The 25066-nt window shown below is 48.6% G+C and overlaps 1 protein-coding gene across 1 annotated transcript; it reads right to left on the minus strand.

Moving 5' to 3' along the window:
- Positions 1-1783: 1783 nt before the first annotated feature.
- BFSP1 (beaded filament structural protein 1) lies at positions 1784-19895 on the minus strand. Its single transcript, XM_087853877.1, has 5 exons — positions 19784-19895; positions 19351-19511; positions 8449-8669; positions 4842-4927; positions 1784-2885 (listed from the first exon to the last, which is right to left on the minus strand). The coding sequence occupies exons 1-5, from the start codon at positions 19893-19895 to the stop codon at positions 1963-1965; spliced, it is 1503 nt and encodes a 500-aa protein (XP_087710003.1). The 3' UTR covers positions 1784-1962.
- Between the last annotated feature and the right edge of the window lie 5171 nt (positions 19896-25066).

Below are 25066 nucleotides of genomic sequence, written 5' to 3' on the forward strand. Positions count from 1 at the left end.
ATTCCTAGTACATTCTGGGCTCTGGCTAATGGTTTCCATCATTCTCTCTTATGCTTTTAAATTCTAAATATTTCAAAAATGTGCAGTGGAGTGGGTCCTCCATTCATCTTTTGGAAAGAACAACAAAAGCATTTTTCTTTCTTGAAGTCAAAACCTCAAAGGAATTCAAAACAACGTTTTTTAATGCTCCAAATAGATAGGAAAGGTGACTCTTTCGTATTCTTTCTATTATTCATAACAAAGAAATAATAGCATGTAATTTACGACTCCATCAATTTTCTCGAATAACGTGTCACTGTCTTGCCAGATGCTTTTGTTTAGGCAGATGCAATAATCCATTTAAGCACATTTATGCTGTGCCCTTACGAGCATCCACACAGGGAAGGAGCAATTTCTCAACTGGTATAAGTGAAAAAAAAAAAAAGGCATGGGGGGGCACTGTTAGTAGAAAAACAGATGCCTAGAGGCAACATAGAAGTTTTTGTAAAGATTGTAGTTTGAGGGCGCCTGGGTGGCTCAATTGGTTAGATGTCTGCCTTCAGCTCAGGTCATGATCCCAGGGTCTTGGGATGGAGCCCCGCACCCCATCTTGCATCGCTCCTTGCTCAGCAGGGAGACTGCTCCTTCCTCTCCCTCTGCCCCTCCCCCAGCTTGTGCTCTCTCTCGCTCTCAAATAAATAAATAAAATCTTTATAAAAAAATTTGTAGTTTAAAGTAATTTGTTTCCTAGCATGTGACACAGTTAAGTACCTGAGTGCTCACATGCATGTCTGCGTGCATGTGTGTGCAAGAGAGCGTGCAAACACATGTGTATTATGGTATACTGCATTACGGTCATTGAGATCATTGAAAAACCTGAGAAATCTCCCCTCATCAGTGCGGCACGCTGTCTGGCACACAGTATATGCTTCATAAATGCTGGTTGGACTAATCAACTCAGTAACTCCTCCACAAGGAACTACGCGATGACGTATGATTCTGCTTTTTGAAACCTGACCTAGGATCGCAACTTCTGAGTGAGAACATTTTCAGTAACTCAGACACAAGGACACTGGGTACACAGGCTGGGGCAGCTGGCACTGGGGTCCCACTTTGCTCCTTGCAAGCCTTTACCATTGCCAAGTATTTCCATGCCTGGGGTCCAAACACCCGCACCCGTACTTCTGCACGTGTGGGTGTTCTCGGCCCCCGAAGCGAGCGCCCCGGGAGCAGCCCTGCCCACTGGCGGACAGAAGTAGGTGGATGGAGAGCCCAGCTCCCTCATCAACTCTGAGGCATGTGTTCTACTCCGCTTCCAGGATCCCTTGGGGTGACGGAGCTCCGTGTGCCCCTAGCACGAGCTGATCTGGTAGCACACGCGTCTTACTGGCTGCCTTGCTGTCCCCGTCTCCCTCTGGCATTCTCCTCCTGGCTCTTCCTGGGATCACACCCCAAAGAAACTATGCTCCAATCCTTGCTTCAGGATCAGCTTCTCGGGGAACCTGAACCTGGACCGACACCTTTCATCAGGTACCTCCAACAGAACCCTCGTGCACGTGAGCACGTGTTTGTACTTGAAATGCAACAAAAAGCCACGAGTGCATCAACAGCATGCTTCTGTGTGAAGGCCGGATACTCCCTGACCCTCTAATGCATCTCTCAACGACCCATGAGGAAAAGCCTGCCTCTTCCCTTAAAGGAGCTGGGTTTGATGGCCCTTGAACATGACACATCCCTGTGCTGAGCATGGCTGACCCACCTACACTCCCGAGGCCCCTGTTAATTAGACAAAGGGTGTGCGAGCAAAGAAAACTTTTTAATTAAGGCTTCATTGGTAATGTCGGACGGGCCAACTATGGTCTAATCCAAACAAGGAACCCTCACTCTTATCCTGTGTTCTAAAATATCAAAGCACTTCCCCTACGGTGGCCCCAAAGACACTGTCTCCCATGGAGCCCAGGCGTTTTAAGAGCTCTTCTCTCACTATTTCTTCTTGTTTGCCTTTGTCTTCTCAATCATGGTCTCCACAATGACGGCTGTTTCTTCATACGTCTGAATGCTCTCCGTTGAAAACTTCTCGATGGACTCCATCACCTCCACCTTCTCATATGCCAAAGTCCTGGGGGCACTTCTCTCCTGCGGGCTGCTGCTCCTAGCCCCATGCCCCTCAGATCCAGGCCTTTGAGACGGGGGTGGAGATGGTCCCTCCGGACCAGGGGTGACCACGGGACAGGGCTTCCTGGACTCCTCATCCTCCTTCCGGTCCTTCTGTTTCTCCCCAGGCCCTTTCAGTCCTTCGGCACTAATCTCATCCTCCTTGTCAGCAGTGTGCTGGTCGGGTGGCTGTCCACCTTCTTTCCCCGGAAGATCCCCCTGTCCGTTCTCCAGCGGTGGCCCGGGCTGCTCAGGAGAGGGCTCCGCAGGGCCGTCACGACGCAGAGAGCCATCCTCAATGGAAATGACCACTCCACCTTTGGCTGGGATGGAGGACGAACAGAACCCAGGGTCCACATAACTGGCATCCCCAGAGACTAGCACGTACTGCCCTTTGGTGTAGAGGTCAGCGGGGGGCTCAGGTTCTTTGGGGCTTTTCACTTTCTCCTTGACCTTCTTGAATAGTTTCCCAAAGGCTTTGCTTATCTGCCCTCCATCTGGCACATCCTCCGGAACCCCTTCTGGGGTTGGGGGACTTGCTTCATCACCTCGTGATTCAAGCTGGGATTCACCTTCTTCTTCAGGAACCACCTGAACCAGCTTTGTGTCTTCTGGACCCTGCAGGGGTATGTCTTCCAGACTTTCGTCAGCTTTGTCTTTAGCTATAATCTCCTTTTTCCTTGGAATGTTCTTGGGGAGACCTTTTTGTCTTGGTTTTGCTGTTGCTATATCCTGCACAGCTCTAGTGAGATCTAAAAAAAAGGAGGGGGAGGCAGGAGGGAGCATAAGTCAAGTTCGTCAATGAAAGAAGAAGAAAACGTATTCGTTGAAAAATAGGCTGTCTTGGAGACCAGTGGCTAGCACTGGGGTAGAGTTTACCATACACAGGGCAAGATGCCTGGGTCTGACTCACAGCATCCATGACCCACATCAAGGTCCCACCTCTGCAACCAGCTGTATGACTTTGGAAAGGTCGCTTGACCCCTCTGGGCTTGCAGAGGGGGAGGGAAGGTGCCGCCTGTTCTGACACTCACAGTGCCCATCACACTGGGTACAACTTCCTGACACTCGGTGTCCCCACTGCAGCCCCTGCGGAGCTCATGACCAATACTAGTCAGTGGAGCTCATTCTACAGAGTCGTCTTCGCCTTGCACTTTTCCAAAGGAGAGACTGCAGAGCTGCCTGGATCTCTAATGTGTTCTGGATGGCTTTGGGCGTGGGAATCAAACTGGTCTCCCTTGCTCCACACTCATCTCAAGCTAAATAAATACAAACACCCCTCGGGCGGCATCCCCTTCCTCCTGAGCAAGAAGAGGAGGCAATTATTAAATTCAGAAATAACAGGAATCTTGGGCTGCCTGGGTGGCTCTGTTGCTTAAGTGACTGGCTATTTGCTTTGGCTCAGGTCATGATCTCAGGGTCCTGGGATCGAGCCCCACATCAGGCTCCATGCTCAGCCAGAGTCTGTGAGGATTCTCTCTCCCTCTGCCCCCTCCCCGCCCCTTTCTCTCTCTAAAATAAATAAATAAAATCTTGAAAGAAAAAAAGAAAGAATAGGAATCCCCTGTTCTCAACATCTTCATTTCTTCAGACCAGCCAAAAGGAAAAATGGAAAGTTCAAGAAAACTTACACAATCTCACCTCTCCTCGTCCATGAGGCTTTTCAACCTAATCTGCATGCTGATTTCTTTTTTAACTTTTTCATCTCAAAGGGCTTCTGCATGCCCTCTGTCCATGAACTAGAGGACCGACAGACAAAGCAAAGGCATCTAGCGTGGGGTGACTCAGAGCGCTGAGTGAACGGGGAATGTCAGAAATGAGCCGTGAAGCCACAGTGAGGAAGGGACACGTCAAGGAAGCCTGCTGGGGGCAGGTATGCGGGCAGGGGGTGCCTGCAGGAGCTGCTATGGACTTTCAGGGCCCAGCGCAAGAGGAAAACGGGGGGCCCCTGTTCAAAATCATTAAGGATTTCAAGACCGGGACAGTAGAGCACTAAGCCAAGTGCGGGTACGGGGCCCTGGGTGTGGCTGCGTGCTTCTAGAGCCAGCCCCGGGACGGCTGCCCTCTCTTCCACGTTCTAACTCTGAAACCCCATTTCTATGAACCCCTCTGAGCTTTCTGAGGGACCTGGATTTGAAGGCACTATAGGTATGAGCAATTGACAGCACGATCTTCTCTTCTCCCAAAACACCGTGTTTGTTCAGCGCTGGGGCGATTTCGCCGTGAGGTAACATCTCCCACGCGCGTGACACCAACCCCAGAGGACCAAATGTTAACGACGGAAGCCGTGCTTGCCAGCCGAGCCAGTTCCGCTCAGCGGTGAACGGAAGAGAAACGCGTGGTAGCTGAGCGTCTACTGTGCCCCAGATACTGATTAAGCACTTTTGCACAGCAGAGCTCATTTCATTTACTGACGTGCACACTGAATTATATTTTCTCCCCAGCGAAATGCTTCAGGTCTGAGGATGCCATTCCCAAGGTGGTGTAGGCCCCCATCTGATTTTTCTCCTTGTAAACTTTCTGGCTCAGTCACTCAGCACCTGAGGGAGTGTATCCGAGAGGGAGAGAGGACCTCACACAAAACATTTAATTTCTAGATGGACCAGAAGGAAGCATGAACGCTAAGTTCAGGACGAAAGCCATTTGATTCTTTTCCCCCTGCTTTTCTATGATGGAAAACAGCAGAAGCCAGGATTGGTGAGCATTACCTTTCCCACCAAGCCAAGAGCTGAGAGAGGTTCCATGGCTTGGGGTGAACAGGGTGACGGGAGTTTCAATGAAGGCCGAGCTCAGCCTGGAGAAAGAACCAAAAAGGGGATGGTCACCATCTTTAATTCATCGAACCAAACAGACAGTCGGGGGTAAGAGTGACTCTCTAATGTGAACAAAAATGAGGAAACCTTTCTCTGTATCAGACTATTCGGGAACCACATATGTATTTATACACTAGACGAGGATGGGAAGGATTTCTTTGAGCTCAGGTCATCAACTATGAAACACACATACATATAGGAGAATTGTAAAATGGGGATTTCTTATAATTTAAAGATGCCATTTCTCTGTTGAACAGAGTTTTTGTTTTTGTTTTTAATAAAGGAGTAGCCAGCCCAGGGTGAAGTATTTAGGGCCACCAGGATATGATATCTCCAACTCTTTTTTTAAAAAAATAATATGCATTATAGAAATAGAGAAAAAACTGATAAAGCAATGGAGGTAAAATGTAAACAAGTGCCAAGATCTATAAAGAACTTCTCAAACTCAATACACGAGAAACAAATAATCAAATCAAAAAATGGGCAGAAGATATGAACAGACACTTTTCCAATGAAGACATACAAATGGCTAACAGACACATGAAAAAATGTTCAAAATCATTAGCCATCAGGGAAATTCAAATCAAAACCACACTGAGATACCACCTTATGCCAGTTAGAATGGCAAAAATTGACAAGGCAGGAAACAACAAATGTTGGAGAGGATGTGGAGAAAGGGGATCCCTCTTACACTGTTGGTGGGTGCAAGTTGGTACAGGCACTTTGGAAAACAGTGTGGAGGTCCCTTAAAAAGTTAAAAATTGAGCTACCCTATGACCCAGCCATTGCACTACTGGGTATTTACCCCAAAGATACAGACATAGTGAAGAGAAGAGTCATATGCACCCCAATGTTTACAGCAGCATTGTCCACAATAGCTAAATTGTGGAAGGAGCTGAGATGCCCTTCAACAGACAAATGGATTAAGAAGTTGTGGTCCAATGGAATATTACTCAGCCATCAGAAAGAACGATTTCTCAACATTTGCAGCAACATGGACGGGACTGGAGGAGATAATGCTAAGTAAAATAAGTCAAGCAGAGAAAGACAATTTTCATATGGTTTCACTCATTTATGGAACATAAGAAATAGCAGGGAGATCAGTAAGAGAAGGAAGGGAAGAATGAAGGGGGGGTAAACAGAAGGGGGAATGAACCACGAGAGACTGTGGGCTCTGGGAAACAAACTGAGGGCTTCAGAGGGGAGGGGGTGGCGGACTGGGATAGGCCGGTGATGGGTAGTAAGGAGGGCATGTATTGCATAGAGCACTGGGTGTTATACGCAAACAATGAATCATGGAACACTACATCAAAACCTAAGGATGTACTGTATGGTGACTAACATAACATAATAAAAATTTTTTTAAAAAATGTAAACAAGTGGCGAGTCTGAGAAAACAGTGTTCAGGGATTCCATGTTCTACACTTGTAACATTTCTATCAACTTGAAATTAGAACTCATGAGCAAACTAACAAAAGGGCTCTCTGATGACCTTTTTGTGAAGCCTTGCCTCCAAAACAAAAATTTTCACACAGTCACTGAAGTGTCAGTTCAAGATTTATTTTCATGTGTCCATAAAGCATTCACTGTGACATAAATACAATTTAGGATTGTGCAACAATCCACTGACCATAACTAGAGAAAGAAAAAGAAAATCTTGCCTCCTCTGCTAAACATTTGAGCACTCCCAGCCAAGACAGAGCATCCAGAGAGAAGGAAAGAACCGCTCCTGGTGGAGTAATACTGGGTGCTTCTCTTTTAATTCAATCTAAACCCCCAAATCAGCAAGACTGAATCAAAGAATCACAATGTAATAGAGAGTGAGAGTCCTTCTTTGAGGTAACTTCTCGGAGCCCCTGGATTGCTCTCCAAATGATATCTACAGATGTGAGCGTGGACACAGACACAGATACAGATGACAGAGGTGTAGATCTACATAATACAGATGCAGACAGAGATAGAGATGCACATGTACCTGACACAGGTGTGCAGGAAGATGATGTCGGTGCAGGCATAAGTGTGCAATACTTGAGATGACCTAGATCTAGATGACGCAGGTGTAGATGAGAAATAGGGGTAGGTATACGTATAGGTGACAAAGATGTAGATGGCAAAGATGTAAGTGTGCATGGTATAGAAGTAGATGATGTAGGTGTAGATGACAGAGATGATGGAGAGAACGTAGATGTAGGTGTAGATGATGTAGGTGTAGATGACAGAGATGATGGAGATAACGTAGATGTAGGTGTAGATGATGTAGGTGTAGATGACAGGGATGATGGAGATAACGTAGATGTAGGGATAGATGATGCAGGTGTAGATGACAGAGATGATGGAGATAATGTAGATGTAGGTGTAGATGATGTAGGTGTAGATGAGAGAGATGATGGAGATAACGTAGATGTAGGTGTAGATGATGTAGGTGTAGATGACAGGGATGATGGAGATAACGTAGATGTAGGTGTAGATGATGCAGGTGTAGATGACAGAGATGATGGAGATAACGTAGATGTAGGTGTAGATGATGTAGGTGTAGATGATGTAGGTGTAGATGACAGAGATGATGGAGATAACGTAGATGTAGGGATAGGTGTAGGTGTAGATGTAGAGGAAGTTGCCACAGGTGCAGATGACATAGAGGTAGATGATGGAGATAACACAGCTTTAAGTGTAGATGTACATGTTCATGTGAATGATGTGGACGTAGACGCAGATGTAAGTGTAGGTGTCAACACATCTAGGTCACGGAGAATGATGATGAAGACTGTGGATGTAGATGATACAGACATAGAGAGATTGAGACAGGGAGAGAGGATAGGGATAGGGAATTCGGGTTAGGAGATAAAGGTAGGGGACAGGGAATAGAGATAGGGATGGGGTAGGGGGTAGGGGATAGGGATTAGAGGTGCAGATAGGGATAGAGATAAATTCTCAGGTATCCTGAAGTTAAAGGAGCTCAAGTCACAGCTCCATTATGAACAAGACCACCCAGTGCACCAACAGCCGCGTTCCTGGCCCAACCAGGTGATGAAAACAGTGACAGTAGCAGCAGTAACACCACCAATACCTCTGAGCACATGTTGAGGGCCAGGCACTGTGCTAGACACCTCACCTGCGGCATCTCCTTACATACTCCTGGTCATCCTACCGGCTAACACACTGATGTCCCCAGAGGCTTGTGGAGCCAAAAGCGACCTTCTCCGTGAGGTCTACTTAAAATGTCAAACACTCCCACCATTGCCCCCTGGCCACGCCCTCTCTCCTGTCACCAGGTACCCCATGGTGCTTGTCCTCTGTTCCAAAGTCATCCATCAGCTGCCTCCCCAACTAGGATTCCAGCTCCATGAGGTCACAGCGTTGTGCTGTCTCCCCTGCCCCGTCCCCACCACCTGGAGCTGCGCCTGGCACACGGGAAGCCCTCCATGAGGCCCTGTGAAAGAAGCAAGTGGCCCGGACGGGGAGAGGGGCGCAGTCTCGGGGCGGGACCCGTCTGTGACCACACCTGTTGCCTTCATTCTCAATGATCCGATGGTACCGCTCCAGCTCATTCTTTAGCGTCTGCTGGGCGACCACCAGCTGCCGGCAGTCGTAGGAAGACCTCTCCAGGCTCCTCTCGGCCTCCTCAATCTCCTTCCGCAGGGTTTCAATCTGTTCGTTGTAGAGCTGAATCTCGTCGTCGTAACACTCGTGGGCATCTTTAATAGCTTGTTCCAGGGCCGCGGTCTGTGGGCAAAGACACAGCTGTGAGGAGAGCCATCCCACCTCTCCCTGAAACGCAGGCTTGGAAGGGAGAACCGGGGCGAAGGTACCCCGTTTTGTTTTGGCTTTGCTCCTTTGTTTCTCCACCAGTGTCACTGTCGGCAATGAATCACTTTGGAATCCTGGAGCCAGAAAGGAACCCGGACGCTAGCTAGCCCCAGGCCCCTCAGAAATCCGCCCTTAACGGAGCCATCCCCAAAGACAGTCTGAGGATGGCAAATGCAGAAAATGAAAAGAAAACTGCTGTCCCTGGAATAAAATGTACAATTCGAATAAAGTGTATTATTCATATTCTGAGTTAGCATAAATCTGACAGCCAAAAATTAAATAAAAAGAAGCACACATACTAAATAGATAAGATGCTATTTTTACTAAAGTAATGAAGTCGGGGGGGGGGTGTCCCTTGTTCTTATTTAATCACTATGATGCTTTACTTTTGTCCTGGTTTCTGATTAGTAGTTATATGCTTGGGCAGCTCACGTGTGGGTGCACACTTGTGTTTATATAAAACGACTTTAGGGTTATCCTAGTTACATACTAATGCAGGACAAGTCAAAATTATGGTAGGAAAATAGAAATACGATAGACTATAAGGTGGACTTACATTCACTTCAAGGGCTTCTAACACTGCACAAAGAGCCATGTGTGTACTTATTTACAAGCTTAGTATTTGTGTAGTCATGACTCTTGTGCAATCTCATTTTCCCAAATAGAAAAGAATTCACCACGCATTATCTGTCCTCAAAACAAAATGAAACAAACAGACCAAAAAGCCACTTCAACCTAGAACAGCACATCCGGAAATTGAATGCAAACCACCCAAGGATGCTGTGAAGCTGCAGATCCGGACTCAGCAGGTCTGGGTGAGGCCAGAGGTCTACAAGTCCAACCACTTCCCACATGATGCTAAGGGCGCTGGTCTCTGGACCACACAGGGAGCCGCGGGGGGCTGGACAGGTACCTGAGTTCAGCTTCACATATGTCTGCTACAAGGCATTTCACGCATGCAGCCAAATGTGCATACTGGACAATCTAGAGGATGATTTTTCCTGATTCTTCACTTTATATACAGGTGTGGCCGTGGAACAGTGACGTTTTCTAAGTGAGGACACTTGAAAACCTAGCTTACAAAGGTTTTCGGGAATGTGTCTGTCGTATCAAGAAAGAAGGAAGGAAGGAAAGAAAAAAAGAAGGAACAAAGGAAGGAGAGGAGGAAGAAAAGAAGGAAGAAAGGAGGGTGGCAGGGAGGGAAGGGAGATGGGAAGAAAGGAAGGAAGGAGGGAAAGAAGGGGTACATTTACTCCACACTTTGGGAAGTCATCTGCCAGCCCATGTCGTCCCCCTTGTCTGATGTCTGTGCCATCTCACTTACAGAGGGGTCCCAGCTGCAGCATGACCCCACTCTCCTGACCAGAGCTACAGAACCAGGGCTGGGCCAGACACAGACTAGCCTATCACATGCTTCCTCTCCAGGGAATTTGGAAAAGGAGCTCAGAAATAGCAGCAAGCTCCTGGCAGGTTCAAAGAAACTCGGGGTCGCCATCTTGGAGTGGCCATCTTTCATAACGTGCATGGAGAAGTTAAGAAAAGCAATTCTTCAGACAGGCAGAGAAATGAAGCCAAAGGGCAAAGACAAACAGAGATGAGAGAGTTTGTGGGAGAGAAGGGAGACAGAGAGTGCACTGCTGCCTCAGATCCAAGTTCCTGGTTCCTGCCCCATACCCTGCTCTCAAATTTCATAAGCTACCTTTTATATCCTGCTCCTTTTAGGGGGGTGGGGGGAGATAGTATCTTTACAGTGGAGAAACCTGGCAGACATCACCTTAAGCAAGTGATCCCAGTTACACCACCGGCAGGAAGACACGCCCACATGACGCTTCCCTGATGAGAAGCACCGAGAAGGACACTCACTTCTGTGGGTTCCAGCCAGGAATGCACAGCCTCAGCTTAATCCTGCAAAAACACCTTGGAGCCCAAAAGGAGGGACAGTCCACAAAACAGCTGGCCATCAAGGTCATGAAAGACAAAGAAAGGCAGGAGCTATCCCACATTGGGGTAGACTAAGGAGACACAACACCTAAATCCAAGTAGGATCCACAGAAAAAAATGTCGATGGGGTAACTGGTGAAATTGTTGTCAAGTCTATTACAAGGATGGTATCATCACTAATTTCCTGGTTTCAATCACTACACTGTGGTTATTAATTAAGGTGCTAACATTTGGGGAAGCTGGGTGAAGAGTATTCGAGAAACCCAAGTGCTATTTTTGCAGCTTTTGAGAAGTCTAAAATTATTTCAAAATAAAATTAAAGAGCACCGTTTCCTGCTTAAGCTGGTTTGATAGGGTTTCTGGTCCTCCTGAAAAAATGAGTGTTTTAAATTCAAACAGTGCCCTGTCATGTCAAATACCAAGGCCTCCCACTAATTCCTGGGGCAGCCACATGTTCTGACCTCCTCCAGTGTTCACATACTCTAGGAAACTCTTCCAAGAAATAAGGACTTCGAAAGACCCCTGTGAGGCTCCTATCTCAGAGACAAGAAGCCATCCAGGAATGGAAGAATCCCGAAGTGAGACGCTGCTTTTCTATGGAGCAGTCCTAAGAACAAGCCTGGGGGACGCTGGCCGCGCTGAGGTCCCCACAGCACCGGCCAGAGATCCCAGTGTCAGTGAGGCAGTAGGGAAGGTGCCTTTGATCAAAGGTTACCTTTCTCTCCTGGATACAGGAAAGGGCTGGTGCCCTCAGCGCCCAGACTTTGAAAGTATGCATATTCCACAAACAAATATCAAGGGGGAAAAAAGAGATGACACTGAATGGATCAAAGAGACTTAAAAGACACAGAAGCCAATTACAACTGTGGACCTTATTTGAATCCCAATCCAAGCACACACTAAAGAATGAAATTGTGGGAAAGGCTCCCCACTGGCTGATTCCATTTATAAGACAATATGGAAAAGGCAAAACCAGACAGACAGAAAACAATTCAGTGGGTGTCAGGGGTTGGGGGGAGGTGGGGGAGGGGCTGGCCACGATGCGCAACTCCGGGGAATTTCCAGGCGACGGCACTATCCTATGTCTTGATTGTGGGTGTGGGTACAGCGCCGCATGCATTTGCTGAACAGATGGCACGTGTACCGAAACGGGCGACATTTGCTGTATGCAGACAGCACATCAGTTAATGACGAGACAATCAGGGATCTGATCCCCGATTTGGTGATACTCGAGAGTTCTTGTTAATTATTACAGGTGGGGTCATGGACTCACGTTCTATGAAAGGAGCCCTCCTCTCTTAGAGAGACCTGTTCAAATACGGCTGGATCAGATGATTCGGTGTCAGGGATTCCTTCAGAATTACGGGGGGGGGGGAGGTGCAGGCGATATAAGAGTGACCATGTGTGGGGCGCCTGGGTGGCTCAGTCCTTAAAACGTCTGCCTTGGCTCAGGGCGTGATCCCGGCGTTCTGGGATCGAGCCCCACATCAGGCTCTTCTGCTGTGAGCCTGCTTCTTCCTCTTCCCACTCCCCCTGCTTGTGTTCCTTCTCTCGCTGGCTGTCTCTATCTCTGTCAAATGAATAAATAAAATCTTTAAAAAAAAAAAAAAAGGGAGACCATGTGTTGGGGGATGCGGATCTGGGGGCCCATGAGACTCTTCTCTCATGTTTATATATGTTTGACGTGTTCCAGAATAGAGTGAAAACAAGCAAAGATTATGTGTAAAGCGCGTCCACCGCCCCCTTCAGGTCTGGGTCCCCCATCCCGGCGGGAATAAGGGTTTGTGCGGGCAAGTTTCACCTGCAGCAACTCCTCAGGCTCGGGACCAGCTCCTGGGGGCGGGGCGATTACGACTCCCGCGTTATAGACACGCGGGCAAAGTGACCTGCCAATCAAGACAGGATTCAGAGCCACCTGTGCAGGGTCTAGACCCTTCCTGAAACCATGCGCCCTCCTGTGTCAGCCACCTCCCGGCAGCAGAAGAGCAGGACACACACACACACACACACACACACACACACACACACACACTTACTCTCCGGGCCTTGGAACCGCCCCCCTCCCATCCCCATGTATCAACAGGCAAGCATCACCAGCATGTTCTCACTGAAGACCTGGGGACTCAGAGTGACCCCCACACAGACATCTTCCTTCCGGAGTACATCCACTTGGCAAACTTTTAAATAGTAAGTCAGCACCACATTGTCTCAAACTGGGAAATTAGAAACTAGAAACTTCTAACCTTCCAGGGAAAGTATGATTTTTTTCAAAAAAGATGTTATTTATAAAAAAAAAAAAAGATGTTATTTATTTATTTGACAGAGAGGCAGTGAGAGAGGGAACACAAGCAGGGGGAGTGGGAGAGGGAGAAGCAGGCTTCCTGCGGAGCAGGGAGCCCAATGCGGGGCTCGATCCTAGAATGCTGGGATCATGACCTGAGCCGAAGGCAGACTGTTAACAACTGAGCCACCCAGGCACCCCAAGTATGATTTTTTTTTTTTTTTTTTTTTTGTATCTCATGAGTTCGTGTTTTGCTGGTGGGAGTGGCTGGGTGGTCGGTTGGTGGCTGTCCTCTGATGGGATCTGTGGGAGGAGCGCCTGCCCTGGGAGGAGGCTCTAGGGATGACTGAAAGGTGTCTTCCAATCTCTGGTGGGCACTCATGCTCTGCCTGATTCTGCCTGCATCCACCAAGAATCCACAGTGTCCAGTGAAGTGCTGACTGAGTTTACAAAACTGGATTTACATCTATGTCAATGTGGTTTTTACAGACCAATAATTTAAACTATTCATCAGGGGGGCGCCTGGGTGGCTCAGTCAGTTAAGTGTCTGCCTTCGGCTCAGGTCATGATCTCAGGGTCCTGGGATCAAGTCCTGCATTGGGCTCCCCACTCAACGAGGAGCCTGCTTCTCCCTCTTCCTCTGCTGCTTCCTCTGCTTGTGCTCTCTGTCAAATAAATAAATAAAATCTAAAAAAAATATTCATCAAAGAGAGGGATGTTCAAGAAAATATTAAGAGCTTTCATCACTTTCATCAGCTTAAAAGGGGCCAAAGAGATGTCTCTGCTGTGAGCAACCTTGGCCCCAGCGTGGCTGCCTGAGAATGAGACACGGCCCCTCCTCCTAGGAGCCCTCAGGCCAGGGTGGGAGGTGGCTTGCTCACAGAGACATGCCCAGGGCATCACGAAGCACATGGAAGCCCTCAGGTGCTACAGGATGTCAGAGAAGGCCAGTCCTGGGTACCGAAGAAGAGAAGGTTCTTCTCAAAAGAGGAAAAGTGATGAGCAAAGGGCAGGTGCCAGAAACCACAGGAGGGTCAGGAGGGAAGAGAAGAGAGAGTAGCCCACTCACATCTCCAGGGTTTCTTGGAGGGGAGCAGCCACACAGACACTGGAGAGAGAGACAGGTGGGAGGGGTGGGCCGTACTGCTTCCTGAGCAAGGGTGACTGCTGTGCTTCTCCTTGGACCATTTACACCTTCTGCGAGCAGCTGCAGGCGGGAGCCACACCGCACGCTGCTCAGTGTTCCCTGAACCTCATCTGGAGCTTGGTGCTCAAGGTTGAATGAAGGAGTCCAAGCACAGTTGTGGGGCCTGCTTTTGCACAGCAGGGGTCAACAGGGACCCAGGACAGTGCGTGGCAGTGAGCCCCCATCCAGAGAGGTGCCCTGCTTCAGTCCTCTTTAGGTTCCCAGATGCCTTTGGGTCCAAGGTCTTTTTTAAAAAGGAAGTGGGTTCCTTTTTCTCTACATCCTCGCCAACACATGTTGTTTCTTGTGTTTTTGATTTTGGCCATTCTGACAGGTGTGAGGTGACATCTCACTGTGGTTTTGATTTGCATTTCCTTCATAATGTTGTGCTCAACATTACCTATATGGTCTACAGAGAGTAGGCCTACACCAGTGCTCGGACACTTTTCATCTGTCTGTCACCTGTATGTCTTCTTTGGAAAAATCTCTATTCAGGTCCTCTGCCCATGTCTAATTGGACTGGTTGCTTTCTGGTGTTGAGTTGTGCCAGGTCTTTATCTATTTTGGATATTAATCCATCATCAGATATATCACTTGCAACTATCTTCTCCCATTCGGTAGGTGAATGGGTAAAAATGAATGGAGTATTACTCAATCATTAAAAAAAAGAATGAAATCTTGCCATGTGCAACAACAGGGATGGAGCTGGAGGATATAATGTGAAGTGTATTAAGCCAGTCAGAGAAAGACAAATGCCATATGATTTCCCTCATATGTGGATTTTAAGAAACAAAACAGATGAACAAAGAAAGAAAGAAATCAGACAAACAAACAAAACAGACTCTTAACTACAGAGAACAAATTGATGGTTGTCAGAAGGGAGGTTGGTGGAGGGGATGGGTGAAACAGATAAAGGGGATTAAGAATACATTTGTCCTGGGGGCGCCTGGGTGGCACAGCGGTTAAGCGTCTGCCTTCGGCTCAGGGCGTGATCCCGGCGTTATGGGATTGAGCCCCACATCAGGCTCCTCTGCTATGAGCCTGCTTCTTCCTCTCCCACTCCCCCTGCTTGTGTTCCCTCTCTCGCTGGCTGTCTCTATCTCTGTCAAATAAATAAATAAATAAAATCTTTAAAAAAAAAAAAAAAGAGTACATTTGTCCTGATGAGCATTGATGCCTAGAATTGTTGCATCATTACAAGGTACTCATGAAATTAACATATGCTCTATATTAATTATACTTCAATTTTAAAAGAGGGGAAAAGGTTTTAAAAAAAGGAAATGGAAGAAAACAAAGAGTCCTTCACCGATTACATGCTCTTACCAAAATCTACCACTAGATGGTGCTAGGTAACTGTAATGAGAAATGATACCAGGGAGGTTCACTCCTTCCAAGTAATAAAAGACCTTTTTCACTTTCCCATCACAGAAACTCTCAGTCAGTGCAATTTAGGAGCCAGAAGTGCCTGTCCCTTTTCTTCCACTTCTAACAAGTGCCATCCCAGTGGTCTCATACATGGGCTATGTTCGGCTTCAAAGAAGGGGCTGCCAGCTCTGATGGAGGGTGCTATTCCTTCCATTCTGTGGACCAGTGTTCTCAAACTTGAGTCTGCACAACCCCTGGAGGGCTAGTTAAAGCAGAGATTGCTGGCCCCACTCCAAAGTTCCTGACTCAGTAGGTCTGGGATGGGATTGTGAATTTGCATTTCTGACAAGTTCCCAGGTGACGCTGATGCTGCTGTTTTAGGGACCTCACCTTGAGGACCATGCTATGGAGGGTTCTGGAAGCATCAGATGCTCTAGCCAGAGGCAGAACCAGATGCAGTGGTTCTGCCAGGTTGGCGCCCTCAGGCTACAAGGAGTTTTCCCTCCACCACCTCCCTCTCTTGTCCCCAGCCAGCATTGGCCCTACAGAGGGGTTAAGCCACCAAATATCCTTTGGAGCCCTAAACTTCGCTACTCCATTGGGAAGCCTCTAAAACCTTTCAAAATCAGCAAAAAAGCCAGCCATGAGCATCTCCTGAATAGGCTGTGGAAGGGCCAAGCCAGAGACTCAGGTGGACCGGATGTAGAACATTCTGACCCCACCTGGGGCCCACCCCTATACCGGTGTTCTCAAAGTGCGGTTCCTTGACCAGAAGCATCATCACCTGGAAACTCAGAAATGCAAATTTTTGGGCCACACCCCAGAACTACTGAGTCAGAAACTCTTGGGTGAGCCCAGCCATATCTGTGCTTTAATAAAAGCTAATTGGGCAGACTTTTGGTCCCCATGACCTTTGCCCCTATACGTTACATAACAGCAAAAGGGACTCTGCAGGTGTCAGTAAGGTTCTTAATCAGTTGACCTTAAAAAATAGGGAGATTGTTATAGATTATTCCTGACCATATGAGCCCTTAAAAGCAGGAGTTAGAGAGATTAGATGCCCGAGAAAAATTCCATGCACTGTTGCTGGATTTGAGGATGGAGGAGGCCACCTGCCAGGGGATGTGGGCGGCCTCTAGAACAATTCCTGGCTGACAGCCAGCAAAGAACCGGAGTCCTCCATCCTACCTGCACACAGAATTGAATCCTGCCAACAACATGAATGACACTGGAAGATTCTCCCCCGAGAGCCTCCAGATAAGAAGGCCGGACAACACCTTTATATCAGCCTTGTGAGACCTACAGCAGACAAACCAACCAAGCCTTCTCAGACTTCTAACTCGTGGAAGTGTGGGATAAAGGACTGCTGTTTCAAGCCCTTGCATGTGTAGAAATTCATTAGAGCAGTGAGAGAAAACTAATACAACTTGTGTTTCACTAGACCCACCACTAGACTTATTTAATATAAGCACATAGATTATGATATAGAAAATGACTGGTAATATTTTGATAACTGTCTCAATTTAACTGGTTTCCTTTCAACTGTACATACTGTATTGTTATTATATGCCCTTAACATTTTTCTGGGAAGTGGTCCGTGGGCTTCACCAGGTAGCTTGGGTGGGGGGTGGGTCATGGCACAGAAAAAGAGAAGACCCCCGATTTGGAGAGACAACAACATCGGAGCAAGACCAGTAAGTCTTTCTGCAGCAACTATGGGTGGGGACAGGCAGCCAAGCATGTGAATATGAAATTCTGAATTTCATATTCTCAGAAACTAGGTTAATTTGTGATGAAAGGTCTTACTTTAACATTCGACAAATACATATATGTACATAGAGACAAAACTTTTGGCCCTGGAATTGGAACTTCCCACGTCAGGCTGGGCTCTTTCATTTTCTCAGTATCTAGGGCAGGGTTTTCAACTTTTTCGCCACGGCCACAGGAAGAACCACATTTTACATCACAAACCACAGACATCACAAAAACGGGTGTGTGTGTGTGTGTGTGTATTTGAACAAATATATATATTTAAATATGCAAACATATATATATAAAACATAGGTTTCACAAAACAAATCCCACCAGTACTAGCCACCCACTTGGTTATTTCGTATTCTAGCTTAGTCTAATGCTGTAAATTTCTTCTTTTTTTAATGCCAGCCAATTCTGCTAAATTCATTTTATCACCCAATGATGACTTGTAAACAGTGGTTTGGAAAACACTGGTCTCTAGGACCAGTGGGCTTCCATCCACTTCTCCAATCTCTCATACACACACACACACACACACACACACACACAACAGATACACAAACTTATATACATATACAAATAAACACCTACACGCATACACACATATGTACACAACATGCACACACACACATATACACATGCATACCTACACATACGGAAGCATATATACACACACATGCATGCAAACACACACACACACCACGCTCACACTCGCTCTATTCTTCCAGGGCCTCAGAGGAAACCACAAACTACCAAGTCACCAAAATGGTGCGTCTGATCCCGGAGCCATGGTTTGTCATGAGAAGGATGAGTTTAAGGGCAGTACTCGATTTCTGGAGTTCCATGGTCCCCAAATGAGATCCCGGGCAGATGTGGACGGCACTGAAAAGCTACAAACGCACCAGATCCACTGTGGCTTTAACTTTTGATTTTGCAGGCATTAAAGGGATAGAGACAGAATAACACATAAATGTCCCAGGTTTCCCAAATAATCCAATTTTTCAAACTTATTGTTCTCTTGTCCCTTATATGTACTCGTCAAACCAAATGTCAATTTATCTTTAGATTTAGGAAACGCAGGTGCACAGTACATGAAGATTTAGTATTTTAACCCCATGGGTCCCATCAGAATGGTACATTAATGAGAGAAGAAAACTGGAAGGAATCAGGAGGATGAGCTATGAAGCTCATTAACCAAGAAGGAAGGCCACGGAAAGAGGAGTGAGCTCTTCTGGTGACTTTAGTTTTCAAATTAAGCTTCCCCCCCCCCAAAAAAAAAGAAAGAAAGGGAGGGGGTAGAAATGGGAGCTTTATGCTAACAAATTCTGAGCAGAGGCGAACACTGATACAACCACCCTTTCCCAAGCCTGTAATCAAATCCTAAAGGAGAGGGCGTCTGGGTGGCTCAGTAGGTTAACTGTTTGCCTTTGACTCAGGTCATGATCCTGGGGTCCTGGGATCGAGCCTGCGTTGGGCTCCCCTGCTCAGCTCCCTGCTCTCTCTCTCTCTCTCTCTCTCTCTCAAAAATAAATAAATTTTTGAAAATCTTGAAAAATAATCTTTAAAAACATCTTCCAAAGGAGAGATTTTAGGTCATGAAATGTGAAACAGGAAGCATAGATTTGACCAACCAGGGGATAAAAATTCCAATATGTATCCATCTCTTCTTATTTTTAAGAAGAAGGTTAAACTGGGCAAAACGTATCAACTTGCAGAAGCCTTGGTGGGGGAGGAGCGGCACAACGGGAACCTCTGAGGCTCCTAGAATTAGCATGACCCATTATCCCCGCTTACCCAGGGCTTTGCCAGTCTGGGCATGAAAGTCCTCTGTCCTAGGAAACCCTCGGTCAGAGCAGGACAGCTGGTCACACTACTCAGAGAGGCCAGTTTCTGGCTCTGCGCACTGGACACACAGGTGTGTTGAGTGTGTGACAATTCCCCCCTGTTGGATGCTTGTACACTTTGCTTCACGCTCAGGACACTGGAATACAATGTGTTGTAGAACCCAGTTCCCATGTGTGGTTGAATGCCCAACGGCGAGCAGCGGACGCGAGGGTGTGGAGCCGTACCTGGGCCTGCAGCTCCGTCCTCTGGGCCTGCAGGAGGGACACCACTTCCCGGCCCTCCTCCAGCTGACTCTGCAGGGCGGCGGCTTCCCGTTCTGTCAGGAGCTTCTCCTGCACAAAAAGGCCAGACTCAGCACCCACATGCGCTTGATGTGTGAGCAAATCTAAAGGGAAAGGGGGCAAAGAAGTTTCTCCATGTTCGTGTCCCCTGGCCCAAACTCACAGACTGAAGCCCTGGGCCCCAATGGGATGGTATTAGGAGTTGGGGCCTTCGGGAGGTGCTGAGGTCTGGATGAGGTCATGAGGATGGGGCACACATGGCGGGGTCAGTGTCCTCATAGGAAGAGGAAGAGACACCTGGGAGCTCTCTCTCTCTCCAAGATGCACCAAGGAAAGGCCATGTGAGGACGCAGCAAGATGGCGGCTGACGACAAACCAGGAAGCAGGCCCTCATCAAGAGCGGACTCTGCCGGCAGCCTGATCCCGGAGCTGATCGTCCAGCCCCCGGAGCTGGGAGAGACAAACACCTGTCGTTTGCGCAGCCCCATCTGTGCTGCTCGTCCCAGCAGCCCGAGCTGACAAGACAGGCCCGTGGCGGCCACCCTGAATTCATGCCTTTTCTTTGTCTTCAGAGGCTCATCCGTAAGTGCTAGGAGTGCAAATCGCAGGACACCCACATTTTAGACCCGACCGGGCCATACACACTGGCGAAGAGACTCTGGACGCGGCGCTTTGTGCTTCTGTAAAAGGGAAAGCTGGGAACGCCGGCTCTTGCTGGGCTCCGCTGTCTGTCCGTGCAGGTGGCGCGGTCCGTCTGAGCCCCGGGCGGTGGACGGCGCCGAGATGCCCCTGCCGCTCCAGGCACCGGCCGGCGGGCTCCAGGGCCTACAGGGACGGAGGGGCCCCGGGGAGGCCGAAGATCCGGCCTCAACCTCTCCACTCGGCTGAGCGGGCGCCATCTCCACCTGGCCCCTCCACCGTCCGTTCCAGAACAGCCAGATCCCTCGCCAAAAGCCTGCCTCGGCTCAGGAGGAGCGCCTTCCGACACGGAGCGCGCAGCCTCACCGCCAGGCAAAAATCGAGCAGCGAGCGCGAGCCCGGGGGTCCCGCTCAGAGCCGCACAGCTAAGGCAGCCCCCCGCTTTCCCTCACATCGCAAAGCGGCTGCCGCGACGACAGAGGCGCGGAGATGCTACAGCAAGACGGACAGACGCGCACGGACGGAGAAGTGTGGGCCCGGGACCACAGCCTGACCCCGGGGGGCCCGGGTCGAGCGTGAGATCCCAGACGTAACTGCAGAAGGCCCTCCTCGGCTCTGCGTGCTCACTCCCGAGCCCGTTTTCCCCGTGTTTCTCGGGGCATGTGGGGCATGCTTTCTCTCGGTCTCTCTGGGTCTTTCAGTCTCTGCTTCTCTGACTCCGTCTTGTTTCTCTGTGTCTCCGTCCCCACCTCCCTGCCTCAAAGATGCGGACAAGGGGATGGCTGGGAGCAGAAGGGGACTCAGGTCCCCGAAGTGCCACCACGTGGAAGATGTGCATACGTGCCCCATGTCGCACATTCTAGGCCTGCAGCCTCAGGAGAGAGGCAGACATGGCGCCCAGACGTGGCACCACCCCCCTGCCGGGGCCCTGCCTGCTGGTCTGGCCCTGTCTCTCCTATTCATCTTACATGCCTCCTCACGCCGGCCCCCAGGGGGCACAGGAGACGCTGGGATACTCACTGAAGAGGAAGGAAGAAAGCCCGGCTGCCGTCAGCTGGTAGCCGGCACTCGTCACCAGGCCATGATGCTCTCTACTCATAATTGAGGCCCCCCCAACATCCAAAGATGTCACTTGGGGACCATGGGGGAATGAGACAGAAACAAGACCGCCCTGTGTCTGAGCACCCACAAAAATCACCAAACGTCCCCTCCCCCACTAACACAAGGGGTGCTGCTTGATCACCAAGGACAGCCTCCCGGGTACAAATTATGGGGTGCTCATAGGACCAGCCCTCTCCCGAGGGCACCCGACCCAGAGCAGGGCCCTGCTTAGCTGGTCCCTCACCCAGATCACCTACCACAGGCCTCGATCCTCTCACACGTCCCTCCTCCCCTGAGACACCCAGCAAGTCTCCATGGGGTACTCCCTCCCTTGCTGCAGTGAATAATACACCCAGCTTTATTTGACCACGGATGCGTCCCCAGTGGCCTCCGGGTAGATGGCACCGAAATGATGCTTTACTGACACGTCAACCGGGTTACCTGTGTTCCTAGAACAACACTAATTATATCCTCATTTTGCAAAGCTGACTCACACATTTTCTAGGTAACAACAGTCAATGAAACAAACCCGAAAGGGACGATTGATCCCATATATAGAATTTTTAAGGCAGATTAATAAAGAATGTGATGCTTTCTGAACCTCTGCTTCTCCCAGGGGGGTCTTGCTAAAAGGCAGATTCTGACTCAGTGGGTCTGGGCTCAGGCTGGAGATTCTGCATTTCTAACTAGCTCCCAGACAATGCTAAGATCACTGACAATCACCGATGCTTTCAGACTGAGACCAGACAGTCTCTATATTCTTGCAACTCAGAAGAATTTTGTTACAAGAAAACAGATGATATGATTAAAAGGTGTGCTTTGGTGTAAGACACTTTTGAACCAGAGGGAAAAATGAGTATGCACAATAAAAATAAGGTATCTGGAAAGAAATCTCTGACGAAGAAAATTAAATCGTCAGGAAAAGCTATTTTAGGTCTCTGTGGAAACCTCGGTTACACCAATTATGGAGAGCAGGCGCCTGAAATGGTCATTGGTGGGCAATATGGATGAGAACATCCCCAAGAATGAGCAAGTTTCCTTGGCAGAGTTTTAAAGTGTCTTCTAGGGTCACCCGGGTGGCTCAGTCAGTTAAGCATCCGACTCTTGGTCTCGGATCAGGTCAGGATCTCAGGTCGTGAGACAGAGTCCCGCATTAGGCTCTACACCCCTGCTTAAGATTCTTTCTCTCCCTCTGTCCCCCCTTCCCACCCATGTGTGTGCGCGCTCTCTCTCTCTCTCTCTCTCTCTATATATATATATATAAATCCTAAAAAAAAATAATAAAGTCTTCTAAAAGCAAATGCTGGGGTTTCTTCAGCTTTAATATAAAAAAAAAATTAGTTAAAGCAAAAAGACTCAAGCAGCCAGCTCCCCTGGCCCACAGGTCCTGCAGCTTGTCTGCACTCTGCCCTGGGAGCTTCTAAAGGAGGGGGTCAGGGCTCCACCTGCCAGGCGGCTGATTAATTGACTTGGGGCGTGGTCTAGGCAGACTTGCAGGCAAGTGCAAGTGTCACTGGGGTTGAGCATCACTGTCCTAAGTGATCCCTGCAAAATACCCAGACTCTCACCAGTTGACCGGTCCACCAAACCTTGTACCGGCCTCCCACAGCCTCTGCAGAAGGGGCACCATGACATTTTTGTCGTAACCTGCATTAGCGTCTGTGGATTTTTACATGTCTCGTGTTAGGCATCACAAAATCCAACAAGCCACATTAGAAAAAATTACGCCAGCAGCTAGAGAGCTAAAGGAAGAAGGAATGAGGAACATTATATCAGAAATAAGGTTTTTACATCCAAATTCACATTTTTTTAAAAATTGGCTTCTGTAATCTCTATTTTTTCCCTGAGTTTTCATCCCACAAACACATAATCATTAACAGCAGCCGACCTTGAAAATATGGTCATGAATTGGGCGGGGGCTCTCTGTATTTAAAATTTATGGTCAAATTGATAAGGAGAATAAGAAAACAGATAATTTTTTAAATGGGCAAAGGATTTGATCAGATACCGCAACAAAAAAGCTACATGGATGGCAAAGAAGCCCATGAAAAAAATGTTCAACGTCATTAGTCATCAGGCGACGCAGATAAAACCACAGTGAGATATACGACATACCTGTTAGAAGAGCAAAACGAAAAAACAAAATAAAAACCCGACATACCCAGTGCTGGCAAGCACACAAAGCAACAGAAACTCTCACACTTTCATGGCTCATGGGCCACAATGATGCAAACCGCTTTGGGAAACGGTCCGGCAGTTTCTTATGAACTACACAAGGAAGAACAGCCCATAATACTCAAGAGTAAATGCCTAAGACAATGGTCAGAGACACAGTTTGTGTCCTCAGCAGTCTAAACACCAGTGTTCCCAGTCTGAGTAAAAGAACAGAAGGGCAAACTTCAAATGTGAATGCAGAGTGAGAGTGGGGCCAGTGAACCCAGGGCAGCTCGGCGCCCAGTCTGACCTGAGGCCTCACCTGGGTCTCTGTTAACTAGGCTCTTGGGGGCATAAGAGGCATCCCCAGATATGCTTTCCCTGCAGCTGAAGACCCGATTCTTACCTCCCTCATCCCACTTGTAATGGCAGATGCTTGAGGGGTGGTCTGGACAATCTGCTGCAGGATGGTGACATAGGTCTGAATTTCCAGAAGATTCTGTCGGGGGAAGGAAAGCGTTGTCATTAAAACTTGAGCTGCTTGAGATTTTGCCTCCGGGACCAGGTGACCCCAGGGATGAATGCTTTCGCACGTTCACCATCACAGACAGGACAGACCGTGACCTGAGCAGTGGACACTTTAATCTTCACAAGAACAAGGGGGCAGATGAAGAAACTGAGGCTTGATTTATCTCGCCATTTCCCTTCAGTGACGCGGATGCTTTGCTGCTGGTGTTCCTAGAGCCCAGGAGAGCAGAGCCATGAGAGAAAAGCAGAGATGGGGAACAAAGAGGCCCCACAGGGTAAAAAGGACCATTTCTGATCCCAGAACAGGGCAGTGCTTCAAAGGCTGGTCAGTCAATCCCAGACTAAATCAAGCTGGATGTGGTCTTGAGTAAGCGATTTAAACCTCCTCACGCTCAGGGTTTTGCATATAAGAGGACTAACAGTCTGGAGATGGTGCCTGATCCCCTTTCCCAGCAGAGCTCCTGTGCCCAGCTCTGTGCGTGAGAGCCATCAGCATAGCGCAGAGAATTGCCCTCGGCCAGACAATGGCTATCTGGTCCAGGAAGAAATACCCCCCAATCCCACCCTGCCCCTGACCCGAACCAATGACTCCTTGGCCAACCCTCTTGCCTCAATGTGGGACCAACCCTGTGGAGCAATTCATGCTCCAGAGCCCCCCCCCAGCTGCCCCCATGGGATCAGGCTAAGGCAAGACTCCAGCTAAGCTCACACCCTTGCTCAGCTCGCACCCCTGTGCCCCTGTTCCCCCTCGTCTCCTCCTGGGAGCTCACCATTAATACAGCAATCACACAAAAATCACCACTTGGACTCTGCTCCTAGGGAGCCTACCCTATGACACTATCTCATGAGGCTGGTATTAGGACCAATGAGCTCATGCACAGAGGCTTCTCACTATTATCGTTGTTCTAAATGGCCTCAAAGAATGCTTTCAGTTGCTTTAGAGATTGCCCCAGGCACTGCTCCCAGGATTCCTGCAAAGTATAACATGGGCAAGAAGGCAGGTGGGGAGGAGGAAACAAGCCAGGCCCGGTGGAAAGGCAGAAGAATGCCAAAGGGACGGGGACCCCTTCAGGGTGAGCAACGGGGCCTTCCGTTGGGTGCAGGCAGGTCCACACTGAGGCAGGAAGAGAGTCTAATGCTACTGAGCACACACCGGGCTCCAGACTGTACCAGGTGTCTTACCTACACTCGCATGCTGCCTCAGTTTCCCCAGCAGCAGACCGTTAGTGATTGAACA

The sequence above is a fragment of the Ursus americanus genome, chromosome 22 (genome assembly GCF_024610735.1).
Source record: "Ursus americanus isolate L20-20 chromosome 22, mUrsAme1.1.p, whole genome shotgun sequence".
Lineage (NCBI taxonomy): Eukaryota > Metazoa > Chordata > Mammalia > Carnivora > Ursidae > Ursus > Ursus americanus.

Bases quoted from the DNA above. Each gene is read 5' to 3' on its own strand.
- BFSP1 (XM_087853877.1), bottom strand. From the start codon at position 19,895: ATGGGGCTGCGCAAACGACAGGTGTTTGTCTCTCCCAGCTCCGGGGGC. The intron at 19,512-19,783 runs GTTTGTCGTCAG...CTTTCCCTTTAG, and splicing joins TGATGAGGGCCTGCTTCCTG to ATTTGCTCACACATCAAGCG. The intron at 4,928-8,448 runs GTGTGGTCACAG...TTCTTTCTCCAG, and splicing joins ATTGAGAATGAAGGCAACAG to GCTGAGCTCGGCCTTCATTG.